At 44.3% G+C, this 16,332-nt stretch overlaps 3 protein-coding genes across 4 annotated transcripts; 2 read left to right on the forward strand and 1 right to left on the reverse strand.

Moving 5' to 3' along the window:
• Positions 1 to 49: 49 nt before the first annotated feature.
• On the forward strand, positions 50 to 8,964 carry LOC112458196. Of its 2 annotated transcripts, none has more exons than XM_025021655.1 (8): positions 50 to 980; positions 1,783 to 3,577; positions 3,723 to 3,957; positions 4,055 to 4,164; positions 4,252 to 4,498; positions 4,583 to 4,787; positions 4,861 to 5,065; positions 5,140 to 8,964. In XM_025021655.1, the coding sequence occupies exons 1-8, from the start codon at positions 649 to 651 to the stop codon at positions 7,000 to 7,002; spliced, it is 4,992 nt and encodes a 1,663-aa protein (XP_024877423.1). In that variant the 5' UTR covers positions 50 to 648; the 3' UTR covers positions 7,003 to 8,964. The 2 variants fall into 2 exon arrangements, with proteins under 2 accessions (XP_024877423.1, XP_024877424.1); XM_025021656.1 differs by having other exon boundaries at positions 5,143 to 8,964.
• Positions 8,965 to 9,633: 669 nt separating this feature from the next.
• Positions 9,634 to 11,570, reverse strand: LOC112458198 (cuticle protein 16.5-like). The gene is made up of 2 exons (XM_025021658.1): positions 10,749 to 11,570; positions 9,634 to 10,186 (listed from the first exon to the last, which is right to left on the reverse strand). The coding sequence occupies exons 1-2, from the start codon at positions 10,764 to 10,766 to the stop codon at positions 9,920 to 9,922; spliced, it is 285 nt and encodes a 94-aa protein (XP_024877426.1). The 5' UTR covers positions 10,767 to 11,570; the 3' UTR covers positions 9,634 to 9,919.
• A 1,650-nt stretch (positions 11,571 to 13,220) lies between these two features.
• On the forward strand, positions 13,221 to 14,801 carry LOC112458263. The gene is made up of 2 exons (XM_025021807.1): positions 13,221 to 13,941; positions 14,313 to 14,801. The coding sequence occupies exons 1-2, from the start codon at positions 13,822 to 13,824 to the stop codon at positions 14,619 to 14,621; spliced, it is 429 nt and encodes a 142-aa protein (XP_024877575.1). The 5' UTR covers positions 13,221 to 13,821; the 3' UTR covers positions 14,622 to 14,801.
• Positions 14,802 to 16,332: the final 1,531 nt, after the last annotated feature.

Genomic DNA, 16,332 nt, shown 5'->3' on the forward strand with positions numbered 1-16,332 from the left:
CATCGCGATCAAAATCAAACCAGTGAATCAAACGCGATCGCGCTTGAATCGATATATCGAAAGGAGCAGCGATTTGGTAGCGCCAGCGGCCAGCGGTACGTCGTCGTCGCGTCGCGTCGGTCATATAAAAGTCGGTGACGGCGAGGCCCGAGGACGTGCGACGTCGACGGTGGTCGGCGGTCGGCGGTCGGCGGTCGGCGTCGAATCACGGATACAGTGGATGTGGATACACGGATGGCGGATGGCGTGGCGCGTGGCGGGATTGGCGGGGAGCGTTGCGCGTTACATCTCGCCGTCTCGCGGCTCGCGGCCATGGGATCGATAAAATAGAATGGCCGGCCCGGAAGGAGAAACGGAGAGGGAGAGCGGGTACGAGGAAGATGACAGGTTGGCGGCGTTGGCGCGGGGTACTCGGGGTAGGCCGGGTACGGGGTACGGGTAGGACCGCGGGTGGGTGGAGTGGGCGGCAGTGTGGTGGCGGTGGTGACGGTGACGGTGGTGGCGGTGGCAGGCGGCGGTGAGCATAAAGAGGATAGGATAATATCGGTGCGCGTCCTCCCGCGGAAGTGTCCTTTCGCGGGGCCTCGTACTCCAACTCGTTTCGTATCGATATAGCCTTTCACAGCCGCGATCTAGGACGATGTAGTTATGCCGAAGAGGAGCACGCGGCATGTGAGGGAGTTGGGGAACGCGACGAGTACTCAGCAGCAACAGCAGCAGCGGCAACAGCGGCAACAGAGGCAGCGGCAACAGCAACGGTCGTCGTCGCCGCCGTCGTCCGGTGCGGCGACGGCGACGGCGACGGCGACGGCGACAACCGTCTCGAAAGTGGCGGAAGCAGCGAGACACTTTTGTAGCGTACATATCGGCGTGACCAACAGCGACCGCTGGCTGTCGTTGAAGAAACGCTTGAGCCTGACGACCGACGAGGATGTCGCGGTGTACTTGCTGGACCTCGCTGAGTCCGCCGTCGCCACTAGGTACGTTTCGTTTCGGGAGCATCCCTCTTGTCGCGACTCGCGACCGTGCCCGACGACACGACTTCAATGTCAACGTCAACGGACGCGCAATGTCGCGTCGCGTCGCGTCGCGTTGCATTGCATCGCAAGGCATCGCATGATCGCATGATCGCATCTGTCGACGTCGCGCACGGGCCACCCGCAGTCACCCAACAAAGCAGCCTAGCTAGCTGTCAAGCTGTCACACCGCACGCGTTTGGCGGCTTCGGCAGCTTCGGCGGCTTCGGCGTTCGGCCGTCGGTCGGCGTCCGGTTCTCTCGTCCCTCTCCCCTCACTCCCCTCCTACTCTCCTCGAACACGTTTCGTCGAATCGCCATCTTGCGGAGATGACGCGACGCGACGCGACGCGACGCGAAATCGATCGATATCGTTGCGGAAGGCGCACGGTTTGAAAATCGCGTGTAAAAACCGGCGTTTGCTTTTTTTCACGCAGAAACGAGTAGCTAGAATTCCCGGACGTAGGTTTTTCCAAATTTTATTTCTTCAAGTCTCCCTTGGACTATTTCTCGAGTAATGCTTTAGATTTATAAGAGTTTAGAGAATAAACGTCCGACCTTGGATAAACCTTTGCTCGTCCACGTTTTCATTCCCGTCATTCCCGATTTATTCGTAATATCAGATTGACAGCGTTGATGCGCGACCCTGTGTAACGACTCTGACAACATTTATTATACGAATGAGAATGTGAGAAATATATTCAAAGAGATGCAGACTCTAACATATCTACGTGTAAAACTCTAAATCTTGTTATGCGCGCACATAGGCAACGGGCTAAATGCAATGGGGCAGAGAACTGGAAGGCGACGCAGGACCGCAGCGTTCGAGACGAGGAAGCTATCAGGACTGAAAGTTCGGACAAGGAAGATGACGAGCAACAGGAGGAGGAGGAGGAGGAGGAGAAGGAGGAGCCCGTTCGCAAAAGTTCGAGGAAACGAGATCCCGCGAGATCGGACATTATCGAGATGCGGGATTCCGCCCGTGCGATAAGCGAGAGCGTGTCGGAGGTGATGGACGATGCGATCAAGTTGCACGTGCGACGTAGTTCGAGGTCGAAGCATCACAAGAACAAGACGAAGCATCGAAGCAAGGACAAGCGGAAGAAGCGGCGACACACGAAGAACGGTGCCGAAGATAGCGGCTGCATTGGACTAGATAGATTCGAATGTGCCAGCGAGACGGCCCCAGACGCGCGAAACGGTTCGATGGAGAGCAGGGATTTGAGTACGCGCGAGACGACCGTAATCAGTGAATTAAACCCTAACGTAAACGTAAACGTAGAGAGCTTTAGACGTGGTACGAAGGGCGTTATCGAATCCCCTACGACCAAGACTGATCACGTAGATAGTGTTATATTTCGAAACGATGTAAATAGTGTGACGATTAGCGGCCCCAGGTGCAAGGTGAAAGCGATCGGTGTACCTGCGATCGGCGGTTCGACGAGGGATACCTTAGAGGATAATAGAATCACCAAGTTGCATTTTCACGATCCAGCAGCGTCGTCTCTTCCGCAACACGCGCGCAACACCGAGGATTTAAGCAATCCCACTCCCAATGTCGACGGCACTGCCCGTCCCGCGGCGGCGGCGGAGGCGGCACCTCCGAAGGAAAACGAGGCCAGGTTGACGCGCCGCGCGGAATCGCACGAGTACAAAGACGCAACGTTCAGCGATGCGTCCAAGAACCTTGGCGAATCCAAGGACACGGAGAATCGCAAACTGAAAAGGAGACGGAAACGTCCACGTCGCGATGCGTATATCGAGGACACGTCCGCGAGGGATCTCTCCGAGACTAACGCTTTAAACGAGGCTTCGGTGTTGAAACATCGGCGAAAGAAGCACAAGCATGCGAGCGAGCACAAAAGCAAAAAACATCACGACGTACGAAAAGCGCCGCAGGACGGCATCGTTGTTCAAGAGAAAGCGCGAAGCGCGTGTCCGCCGGAGGCCGAGCTGCTATCTTCGACGGCAGGAGCCGACGGAAGGAGCGCCGAGAGCACCCAGGGCGCCCAGGCGGGCCCCTGTCCGGATGACCCCGACGACCCCGACGACGTCACGTCAGAGCCACAGAGACTCGCGATCAAGATCAAACTCTGCCAGGAATGCAACAGCCGTCATTTGCAGGACGCGTGTCCTTTGACGACGTCGCAATACACGATAGCCGACGCCATCTCCCACGACCAGTGGCTGAACCGGCACAAGGAGCACGCCGAGATAATGATAGCCGTCAAGTCGAGAGATCCAATGTCGGAGGGCTACGGCAGATTAGCGTACGACGGCTTCGAGTCGGATGACGAATCGTCAACGTCCAACGATCAGTGCAAGGCCAAGCCGAAGGTGCGGAGGGAGGAGAAGCAGCTGGTGGTTGAGGTGGATCGGCCGCTCTACGCGAGGGATTCTCTCCCGGATTGTCTCGAATTGAAGATCACAAACACCGATCACGGTCTCGGCATCTACGCCACGAGCCCGATTCCGATATACGCCAAGTTTGGCCCGCTTGTCGGCATACCGATCAGAGAAATGGACATTCCCGATGATTTCTCCATGCGCCACATCTGGGAGGTACTATCGTCATTTTGGTTCATTGCCATTCTGATAATCTTACCCGTTACCCCTTACAACGCTTACTTGCTTACGCATCGACACACATTCGTATTGCGGAAGCACGTTTTATCGAGGGAATAAATTTTTATCTTTTTCTTTTCAGATAGATAATAATGGGAAGAGTACGTATATCAGTACTACAGATCCACTGAAGAGCAATTGGATTCGATACATCAGACCAGCGGAGACCAAGGAGAAGAGAAGCATTGCGGTGATCGCTAAGCACGGCCAACTATATTTTGTCACGACTCAGACTATCGTATCGGGGATGGAGCTCACTTATTGGGTAGAGTCGCAATCTTCCACGTGGACGAGAAAAAATAAAATCAATAAAACGAGTACGTGTGTACAATATCTGTCAAACTATAATACGTTACTAATACGTATCTCTCTAACGGAATCTTTCACCATCATTTGCATCGCATTTGCTTCCAGATTGTGGGGGATGTAACCTTACTTTCACACACTCGATATATTATCGATTGCATTGCTGCATCTTTCACGACATGAATTATAGTTTAACGATAAGAAAATATCATTGCAAGGTATTTTATATTCTTGACTACTGTCGTATTATATTTAAATGAAGACGTGACTGCTCTTTGACTTAAATGAATTATCTCGTTTCTTAGGTTTGCGGCGCCACAGTGCTCGGCAAGGATAATATCATGAAACACGCAGCGGAGTTGCACGAGGGGCGCGGCGCGTATCAGTGTCAATATTGTAAAAAGTTTTTCTTAAGGCTAAATTACTTAGAAATGCACCGAACCTATGGATGCTCACAGAATCCGCATCGGGCCCGACCGTTGTGCGATTACTGTGGCCGCAAATTCTGTCAGCCGCAAAAACTGAAAGTACACATCAAAAGGATGCACAACGGTAATAGCGCACAGTGTGTCGATTCCTATGCATCTATCTATCTTTTTATTATTATATTTATATGCAATATGTGTTTTTGTGCAGATATGGCCGAGGTGCTTAGGGAATTTCAATGTAAATTATGTTTGAAACTCTTGGGTTCTCGCGCGGCTCTACAGCGACATATGAAGGAGGTTCATCACAAGGACGTTATTGCCGCGGCTACGTGCGATCGATGTGGGAAAATGTTTCAGAATAAAAGCAATTTGAAGATACATATGCTGACTCATAGTGGGGTGAAACCATTTAGGTAAGGTTTCTTCACTGATATGTTATTTTTCTTTGTAATGAGTGTACATATAGTTCTCTCTTTTGTTCACCAGGTGCAAAGAGCACGGCTGTAAGGCAGCTTTCACCACGAAACAGTGTCTACAGTTTCATTACAAGAAGGTGCACGGCCTTACAGAGGAGATGATGCCCAAGATCGAGAGGTCCGTGGCATACACCTTCGACGCGTACAGCGGTGGCCTCACCGGTGATGATGTGCCTTGTGGAAGGATTATTCAGTCCGGTATAAGAAATTCACAGGTGAGCTATCGTTAATATATAAGCTTATTAACATATAACATTAAGCAAAATTTCTCTTTTCATCACTTGTACAGCAGGACAATAGCAACAGTTTACCATCTCTGGACGACTGTAGCTCGGAGAGCAGCTTGAAAGCAGTCGAAGCATCGACCCCAGTATCGGTACCAGTACCAGTACCGGTACCGGCATCGGTACCGGCAGCACCGGTACCGGCACCGGTACCAGCACCAGCACCGGCACCGGCACCGGCACCGGCACCGATACCAGCAACAACATCGGCATCCGTATCAACGTCAACACTGACACTGACACCGACATCGACATCTACATCTACATCTACATCTACATCGATATCGGAGTCAGCAACGGGATCGGCACCAATAGCGATATCGATATCGGTATCGGTATTAGCATCAGGGCCAACGGCAGCAGCGACGGCAAATTCTGCTCACAATGTTATCGTGGAATCGTTGCAAAGTGAGGCAAGTTCTACGGTGAAATATAAGGAACAACAAGAGCCTCACATTCCGTCTACGCAAACCACGTCCTTATCTGGTGGGCTTGACGCGACGACGATAGAAAATGGGCAGACGGAAGTCGATCTATATGACACATCGAGGACGTTGAGCAAGGGGAGCAAAAAGTGGCTGACCGAATTCAATCCGCCACCTACGTCCGACATCGGTGTTCATTTACCGGCGGTCTCGGTACCGTCCTCCGATATTTATGATTTTGAAGATGGCAGAAAGGATGATGTTAGCGAAAAAACGGTCTCGCGTAATAACGCGACGACGCCGAATCTTATGGAGAGCGATAAATTGCGATTGAACGTATATCGGAGTAGGCCGGAGAGCGCGAACGCGAGTTTGCTGGTTGAGGCGGCTCTGGATGCCGCTGAGAGGGATATAGGAACAGTGTCCAGCCCGATTTTGGAGGACAACGATCGCGAGGCCAATCTCTACTCCATCTCGAGCCAGCTGCAGTCACCGATACCGCAGTCGCGGTCACCGAATCATCTGAACTCGTACATTGTACAGCAAGAAGAGGAATTGATTTCGCCCGCACCGACTCCGGACGACAGGCATACTCCACCTAGCCACTTACACATGGATTATCATCTGCATCGACCGGTCGATTACATCAATACCTCGCGGACGCACAATATCGAACAGTATCTACATCACGAGGACCTGCCGCGAGCCTCTCCACCGAATTACATACACATGCAACAAGAAGACTTAGTGTCGCCATCAGCAACGCCGAATCACCGCTACCAGGATATGCATCATCATCAAGTGCCGACGGATAATTTGTCGAGCGACGAGGGTGACTCGGTGGCGCAGAATCTTAGCCTGTCCGTGAAGGAGAAGACGTTGCAACTAGATCTGTCGACGTCCTACAAGTACGACTCGCTCGAGCAGGATTTCACCCGGGAGAGATCCAACTTTGAGTCATTGGTGCTCAACAGTGGCGAACTTCAGGGTTTAGACATGTCGGCTCGGAGTTTTCACCACAGTTTTGGTGCCCAGATGCAAAACACTCGCTATCATCATCATCATTTGTACGACATTGGCGAGCGACAAAGCGTGGATCTCAGCAGAACGGGCAATTACTCTATGTCGCCACCCCCGCCGCCACCACCTTATCCGCACAACGAGGTTGTGCGAGTGGTCAGCTTGGATCTCACTCCTGGCAGACACAGTGTCGATTTAAGTCTTTCCAGATCGCACCATCTGCATGGATCTGGTACTCGTGTCATCACCAGCCCACAATCAGTCGGCTCGACTACGACGCACGTGGTACCTGACACCAGTGAAAGTCGAATGCTGTCTCCACCTCCACCTCCCTTATCTGGATACAATCCCAGTTATCCCGTCAGTCCGGCTCCGTATCATCCTCCGAGATCTGGTTACCATCATTATCCTGGTTATTATTGATCGTCATTGGCTAATGTCGTAGCGGTGTTTGTAGTCAACGTCTTCTTGGCGATTTTTATTTTAGATATCTTCGAATCCCGATCCTTTTATTTTTAGTAACTTTTATCTCTAAACGAATGGTTTTGTTTTTTAGTTTTTCGTTATTTATTTAAATATGTATTGTTTTTTGCATCGCGATACGCTCGCATCGCAAGCGGAAACTGCCATTTTCATACGTTACAAATTCTTTATTCTCACGGTATATTTAATATTCAAGTCGGTGATAACGAAAATTTTGGCGCGCGCGATTAAAAAAGTTAGCGAAAAAAAAAGAAAGAACAAAGCTTTTAGACTTGAGTAGACGATGGAGAAATCAATGATATCTTAGACAGTCGGTCGTAACGCCGTCTTTTAACGCGATAAATGCACAAACATGTACACGGTACATCCACGACGTTCAGAACAGATGTTATTTTTTTAAAAAAGTCAAGTAGCACGAGATTTTATGAAGAAAGATATATTCCAGAATGATCGGGGGTAAGTGTCGATAGAGGAAAATTTATTTATCCGTAATTATATAGCTGTTAAATTATTTATCGTTTATCCTTTTTCGATAAACTATATATGCAGAACGTGTATGATGCGTGATGAGTATATAGAAGAGTACATGAGTTTATAGAATGATCGTTGAAGAGGTGAGGGAGGAAAACAGAATTACGTCGTGATCCAGTGCCACGTCCGTGATAATTAAGATTTTTAAGAAGTTGTTACTTACCTCTTAGCTTACATATATTCTTCTATTTCGGACCTATACTCCACCGAGAAATACTCCATTTAACGTATGGCTTTGGTGATGACAGCAGCATTCCAGAGCAGCATAATTCTTGCAAAAATTATGCGTTAAAAACTTGGAAGTTAAATTAAATTAGAAAGATGGCTGTTGGCAATATTTTAACAAATCGCGAAAATTCTATTGTATTTAAACGCGTAAATTCTTTTAATCGCGTTTAACGATAAAATTGTCTCAAAATATGTATCGTTTCTACAAATGGTTTGTAAAGTATATGCGTGCTCTGTGTGCTACCTGGGATGCTCTAATATGTATTTGTGAAATTGTCAAGATGCCTAATGCGGTAGCTATAAGTATATCTCTGCATGGTGATAACAGATTGTAACGTTTGTTTTTATTCTAGTCATTATACTATGAATTAGCAAAGGCGATTCTAAGTATAAGTTACAAATATTTCAGCGATCGCGCGAATAGTTTGTCCAAATACATGTATTTTATTGCGAATGCAAATTCTCTCAAGAGAATTTGTACGAATTTTGTTTAAAAGAATCTTACGTTTTCTCGCCGATCAATCTCGCGAGGAAGATTAGTGATATCAACGTATTCCATTATTGAAATAAAGCTCTACGTTGCAAGCTTTATTTTATAAAGCTTGACTCAATAATATGTATTACGTTTCATTAAACATTAGACATTATTTACGCTTAAAAAACATGCATGCGCGAGCGACTGTTTCTTTCTCTCCAAAAAAGGGAGGTGCGCGTGAGCGTACGTGTACACGCACACGCATACATATCGACGTGTTTCACGCAAATATGCGCATGAACGCAATTTATCAGCTCGCATGTAAGTACGTTAATTTTCGTGTCGCTTCCAGGTTTCTGGATTTACTCTCTCTAGCCATTTATCGAAACCAAAGATCTAAAAATATTGTAACTCTTGTGCCAAATCGAAAGGCGCTCATTGTTATATATTATATTGTATACACACAACTTTTAGCAGAACGTAGCGATTAAAGATGGGGACAACGTTGTCTCTGTCACTTTTGCCATACTTGGTTGATTATTTAACTACGCTTCACTCATACACATGCGCGGAAAGTTTTACGATTATTCTAAGGATATTTTGTTAATCTCTTTTATGTAGTTTTTTTCCACTAAGTATTTCTGCCATTAAAGATAGTTACCATCTTATCTTCGCTTTCATCACGTCGATTTTTATTTAAATATAAATTTATTCGCGCTACGTTTTTATTTCTTTTTTCCATCGTAGTTTGTACATTGTGCATAATAAGTAAGGACAACAAACGAGATACATCTATTAAAATATAAATATATATATACATATATATATATATATATATATATATATATATATATATATTTGCGTGTACATGACAAAAAGAAAAATTCAAAAGAAATGTTTACGAGTACAAAATGTGGCACAGACTATATTTGTATCAGGTTTATCGACATTAATATTGTAAGTTATATTAATATATATAGAACATGGCAATGATTAAGCAGAGAGATGTATTTTCTTTTAATCAAAATTATCCTTTTTACTGATGAGGAGGGGGGAGGGACGGGGATTAATTTTACAGGAATAAAAGATGCATTGATGCAATTTCTTTTCTTGACAATCTCGTCCCCGACTGAAATGATTCTCTGTATAAAACAAATCGTTTTATGCTACGATAAATATAAAATATAATAAATGTAAGTGCGCATGTGTGCGTAAATAACAAGTATATATTTTGGAAAAAAGAATTCTTAATCGTTTTACGATACTTGATCGAAAACTACTGCGGAATTAGGATATGTAAGTATAGAGTAGAGGAGAGAAATTAGACAAATAAAAAATCATGATGAAATATTATATTTACAATTTACAATATAAAGAATAAACAAGTGTGGACTGTATGGGAGCGAAAGTAGAGGAGATATTGTATGTCGATAACGCATCAGTTTCTTCAATTAAATTATAGCTTAGAGCTTAGCAGATTCATCGGACAGAGGTTAATTTGGTTCGGTTTCCAGCTTCTTTTCGAGATTCAGGATTCAGCATTACAGTAATTGAGCCCAGCCGATTCAGCGTAAATATAAGTCATTCTGGTCATTCAGCCTTCAGCCTTCAGCCTTGAGCCGTTCAGCGTCTTCCTGCGATGATAGGGGCGGAATACGCGGTCGCCGGGAGAGCGGAATAAGCGGAATAAGCGGGATAAGCGGAATAAGTCAATGGTGCAGCCGCTACGTATGGGGCGGCTATGGCATGATTGATGGCGTGTGCGTTGTAACTCGTGGCGTAGGTTCCGACTGTCAGAGCCGCGGGCACCGCCGCTGGAATCGCCGGAATCGCTGGAACCACTCCGGCGGAGCAGACCGAGCAAACGGCCACGAGAGCGCCAACAAGAACCTTCAACATATGGATTATATATTATATTATACATATAGAAACTAGAAACCTCCTCTATTATTTCATTAACGCCATATTAAATACGGGTATAGGTATACAAGTAATTAATTGCGGATTACTTTTACTTTATGTAAAAAAAATTATGTGTCTGGAAGATTTTATATGTATACCTTTAAATTTAAATGGAAATGCGTGTACGTGTATATATATATATATATATATATATATATATATATATACATATATATAGGTATGTATGTATGTATATGTATACACACACGCATACACATGTTTAATCAGAACATGTATATTTAAATATATATGGAGATATTTTCTTATATATTCAATATTAGTAAAAGACAAACATAAATATTCATTAACAAGTTTATCAAGAACACTTATGTATTTATTACATCGAAAGATTAATTTCTTTTTTATTTATTGATGTTATTGAGTATTATTTAATAGGGCAACACAAAAAAGATATTACTTACAATTAATTATGTTTATAGCGCGAAAACATACTATATATCAAATTATATTGAGTAACAAAATAACTTACAAAGATTTTGGTCATCATTTTAACTGCGGTGCGTAAGTGATTGTCTCGCTGCGAAAACTGCGATGCCTATTCTCGATTACTTGGGTCTCTTTTATATACACATCGTGCCTTCCCTTACGAGAACAAAGATTCTCCCACCATGAGCACAATTTGTTGTACAACTCACATGCGGGGGCACATCCGGAATAATTTACTATGACCGGTCTCCGTGAGTCCGTGATCGTGCCGCATTTTCATTATCACTCAAGTCCTCCCTGATACGTATCTTGTCTGAGATACATATATGACACGCTCTTTAATAATGAGGATAATAATAATGATATTTGTATACACATACATAAACTCAAACACGTAAAATCGATAATTAATTATTCTGCTCACAAATGGATGGATGAGTCGACATCACGTACATGTATGAGTCGATAATGCAAGTCTAATCCATCTGTCGTAATTGTGTTACCGTCATTATTGATCGCTTTCCTTGCGCAAAACCTGAATGCGTAATCTAAATCTCACTTTCAAAAAATTTGCAGAATTCTATCGTGTTTTATTTTATAATTTACTAATTTATTAACTAAGTAAGTATATATTGAACGGAAATGCAAAAGTGCAATCTCGGAGTAATGTATATATCTTCTTTACAATTCTTTTGCTTTTAAAATTGTGGAAAAAATTATTTATGCTCAATTATTATTTTCTTGACCTAATATTATATCTAATTGTCTCCTATTTTTGTTCCCTTCAGAGAAGGGAACAAGAGATGTAACATTTGTTTATGTTTGTCGCATTTCTATTTTATTTCCTATATGAAGAATCATTATACACCCGCGTGCGCGCGCAATGTGTGATTCCGTGATTTAATTGTAAGATTTCAAGAGAGAATATAAGAGAGGTATTATGTATATATAATATTTCATTCTTTTCAAGAGTTAGTTATACATATAATACGTATATGTATATACGTTCTTGGCCGGATCTCTTTTCCGATCGGCACGCTTCTTTGTGAAGAGATATCAAAGGGATAGAACGAAAGCCCGGGATCAACGATCGAGCCTTCGTGCCCTCGAACGGATGCTTTACTTTACTTTATGCAAACGATCGCTGGGATTTGTTTTTGCCGTGTCATCGTCCATCGTCGTCGTGATGCGCGATCAGAAGCAGGATATAGGTATCTTCCAAGGTTGCGAGATTGCGATGTGGTTCGGCGAGATTCGAGTTTCCAACTCGTGCAGCCGCCGTCGCCGCCGCCGCCGCCGTTCGCTCAAGTAATCAGGCTGAAGGCTTTCGATGCACGCATTTCTTTCTTGTCCCGTTCGTGCAGGTTGATCGTCGCAGGTTGCATCTTGCGCAAGAACGCGAGAACCTGGTCCTGGTACTCGAGAATCCGGAGAATCCAACGCGAGGCGAGGCGAGGCGATTCCTCCTATCTAACGATATTTCTTCGACATTCGATCGTTCGATAACAATCACTTTCGTTTCGGTGTCCGATGTCGACCGCCTCGCGGTCATGTCTTAATTCTGACGCACTTTCCTCGGGTACGTGATCCACTTGCCGAAGAAGCGTTACGTTACGTAAATCGTCAGGTATCTAGAATTCTAGATTATCGGTGTGCGACCCAGAACGTCACGCTAAAATCGCGACCAGTATTGCAATGACGATTTTGGGCTTTGGGCGCGATCCGAATCGGGAATATTTCGGGATTATAATTAACTCACCCCCGGCCCCCGAAACCCCCTAATCGAACTAACTAATTTATTAGATTTAAACGTATTTAAGTTTAACTAAGGATAATGAAATAAAATGCTTATTTTCTCCAAGATATACGAGTACAATATTAGATTGGATGTAAGTAAAAAAATATAAGTTATAGAAAGGGGGAGGGAAGGGAACAAACATAATCATTATGTATAGGACGATATGGCGATAATATTGTAATATAGGAGATGTAACGTACCGGCAAATTTCTCAAGATAAAAAATGAATTTGATAATATAGCTTCAAGTGAGGTTGCGAAAAGACAAAAAGAGCTCTAGGTTCGTCTTTTCTATCCAAATCCGAAACCATGTATACGCGACAGCCTTGATAGAACGATAGGCTGAATCCCACAGGTCGCTTGTCTTTGTATCCGAGATATCTACTCAATCGGAATTATGTAAACGAGAATGGCGTGGGTCGCGTTACGTAATCCTCCCTGCTGCCTAGGTACGTGGTCGAATACAATGTATGGCAAGGTTGCGCGACAGGGAAAATGATTACGTGGAACGCGTCCAGCGTCCAGATCGGCTTACGGCTGATGGCTAACGATTAGCGAATAGCTCTATTCGTATAATACGTTAGATGAAATTAGCAGTCGTCGAGCGTACAAGTCCCATAGATCCTTGGATTCGTACATGTTATTCCGTTCCGTCGCGTCGCGTCGATTCGCTTGAATCTTGCGATCTTGCCCTCTCGCGTGAGTCCTCGGCGCGCAAGACCTCGCGTTAGACGTTAGATGGTCAACTCTGAATCCTTGGAGGCCTTGGAGCGCCGCGTTTCTCAATTCCCGGGTATGATCGAGAAACCGAATATAGTTTCAACTTCAACTCGCGCGTCTTTGGGCGGGTACAAGTATAGGGAAAGATGGAACGCTCAAAAGAAAAATGACAGATGTAAAGCTATCGCGACTATCGCGAGTCGCGAATCGCGAGATGCATGAGGCCCGTAAAAGGAAGAAAGGAAGGAAGGTAATAAAGAGATAACGAATGAATGACATTGCGTGTTTTTTTTTTTTTTAGAAATTAAGGCATTTGCGGACAATGCTAGTAGATATCACATTGCAATTATCAGATTATCACACTCGTCACTGTTTCGCTGGCTATTAATCCAAGGTCGTTGAATTGTTGCGAATCTGCAGTTGAATTGTTGTGACGAAAACATCGGCGCGCGGCATCGAAAGGAAAGCCACTTGACGATGCTCGTCGTGCTCGTCGAGAGAGAGTCGTGCCAAGAGAGAATGAGAGAAAGAGGCGCGGTTGAGACGCGGTGCTCGTTAACCAGGAGGTGGAGGTACCGACGGCCTTGACGAAGTGCCAGATGGGGGTCGAACAAAGCGCTATAAAGGCTTTTGCTTTTTCACTCGAAAAGCAGAACCCTTTCTTTCCTCGCTTCGAGTATAGCACTCTCGATACTAAACCGTTCAACATGTTCAAGCTGGTAAGTTTCTACCAAGGAACTAAACGCTTCTACGCGCTGAGCGCCTTTAAAATTATTTCATTCCTCCGTTCAGTATAATATAGTTTTTAATAAGAATATTATTCATTCCTAATCGTGATCAATTATCATTTATCATCGTTTCACATTCTTTACAAAAGGTAAGGCGCGCACATAAAATCTGTTAGAGAAGCGCGACTGTTTTCTGCTTCTTACCTAAGTACTGTTTTTATTCACCATTTTTTTGTACGTGTGCTACTGATAAACGCGTGTAAACATATATTAATGCGTTTCTCTCTTTCTTCTTTTTTCTATGAACCATATCGCGTCGTGATATTTGATATTCGCTAATAAACGATTGTTACATTTTTTAGTGTATTCTCTCCGTTCTTTTGACTATCGTTTGCGCTGCACCCGCACCTACGCCGGGAGCAGTTTTGGCGGCACCGGCGGCAATCGCGGCAGTGCCAGCTCTGTCAGCACTGCCAGCTCCGATCGTGACGGCCAGTAGCAGCCAAGTGGTCGCCAGGAATTACAACACGCTCGCCGCGGCTCCGCTCGCCGCGGCTCCGATCAGTCCGATCGCCTACGCTCACTACGCTGCGACGCCCCTGGCAGCTTACGGCACTCATGCCATTGCACCTGCTGCGTACGCTGCCTATTCCGCACCTGTCCTACTGTAATTGTAAATTGTAATTTGTATAATTCATTGAAAACCGAACTCGACTCTATTTCGACTCGATTCTGCAATTGGATTCGAACTTAATCTCAAGTGATGTCAAGCTTTTGTAATATATCCTGGTTTCAATAAATCCAATTTTTCCATCTCAACTTTTATGGTATTCTTATCCTCATAATCTGCATCTACTTTGTTGATTTACGATTTACATATTTCTGAAAAGATTTCCTCTCTTCTCGCTACTCGCTACGGTCAGATAAAGCTTTCTTATTTAATCGTAAGAATAAACTTTATTTTTAATTCAGTCATTGTGATATACTTTAATAACATTATCATTAGCTTTTATCATATATTTAAATATTATTATATAATAATATTTATACAAGCACGTCAGACGTTTTTGGTGTAAACACACACAAACGTGAACGGCGAACGCGTATCTTATATATATCTCTCTAGAAATCTTCCTTCGCTTAAAATGAAGGAAAGCGAGCACTCGAATAATATACGTGATACGAGTTTAATTCGCTTAACAGAAAAGAGTGCCCTAGGCAGTTTATGTCAAGCAGGTAATCAAGGAAATAAAAGCAAATGAGAGAGAGAGAGAGAGAGAGAGAGAGGAGAGAGAGGGAGAGCGAAACTCGTTCGCCCGAGATCGTCGCGTGGCCTCTGCTAGTATAATTTTCTCAATACGGTCAGTCCTGTTTTGGTACTTAGTCTCCCTTCTTCTCGCTTAGTCAACCGGATCTCATCAACCAACGGAGAGAACTTCAAGGTGACGCCCGCATATTTTTTTTCAAGTTCAAGTTCGTCGAGTCCTCTGTCGGTCTGTCCGCGTGCGGAACGCCGCACGCCGCGCCACACCGCCTTAATCGGTGCTACGCTTGTCCGCTCGAAATTATATGGACCGATCTCTCTCTCTCTCTCTCTCTCTCTCTGTCTCTCTCTTTCTCTCGATACCATCAATAACAATATGTTAAACAGCGCGCTGCCTTCGGTTAACCTGATTAAATCCCAATTAAAAATAACATGTCAACAATATGAAGAAATAAATACGATCTTTTCCACCTAATAGTTGTCGCTTTTAATTGATCCTCATCTCTTTGATTTGAAACCTTTAATGGCAATTGGTTGCTTTATGTACAAATTAATCCGACATATGATAGTGCTAATGACAGCTTTGTAAAAATATTAATTTTTTATAATAAATTACTTTATACGCGTTATATTTACTTTCTTAATAATTTGTGTTAATTTGGATGCACGTACGAGTTCGCTTTTTGCTTTCTTTGGCTTACTTTTCAGATATTCATCATGGAAAACGAAAAGGTGAACGAAAATATAGACGAAAACGAAAAAGAAACGCGCGAAACATCAGATATGTTTTTTTCTGTATGCATCTCTACGTGCGTTAAACGTCGCCTTTGACGTAATGGAAGGAAGCAGTTTAACTCTCGCTAGAGGAAATCGAAACGTGGAAACAAAAATCTCGTTTTGCTCGTTTTGCTAGGCAGCCCCATGCGAGCATAAAACGGGCCGATAAAACTTCTTTAGTCGAAAGTAAATCGACACCTACTCGTGACATTAAAAGACTAACAATGAGGGTAAACAGTCATTTCGATTCTTTTTCCCTCGACTCTCGACTCGCGAGAAATGCGGCAGTTCCATTCTTATTTGTCATTATGCAAGGATGCAAAGTACATCTGTCAATTGGA

This window comes from Temnothorax curvispinosus, unplaced genomic scaffold (genome assembly GCF_003070985.1).
Source record: "Temnothorax curvispinosus isolate PA1 unplaced genomic scaffold, ASM307098v1 QBEX01008784.1, whole genome shotgun sequence".
NCBI classification, from domain to species: domain Eukaryota; kingdom Metazoa; phylum Arthropoda; class Insecta; order Hymenoptera; family Formicidae; genus Temnothorax; species Temnothorax curvispinosus.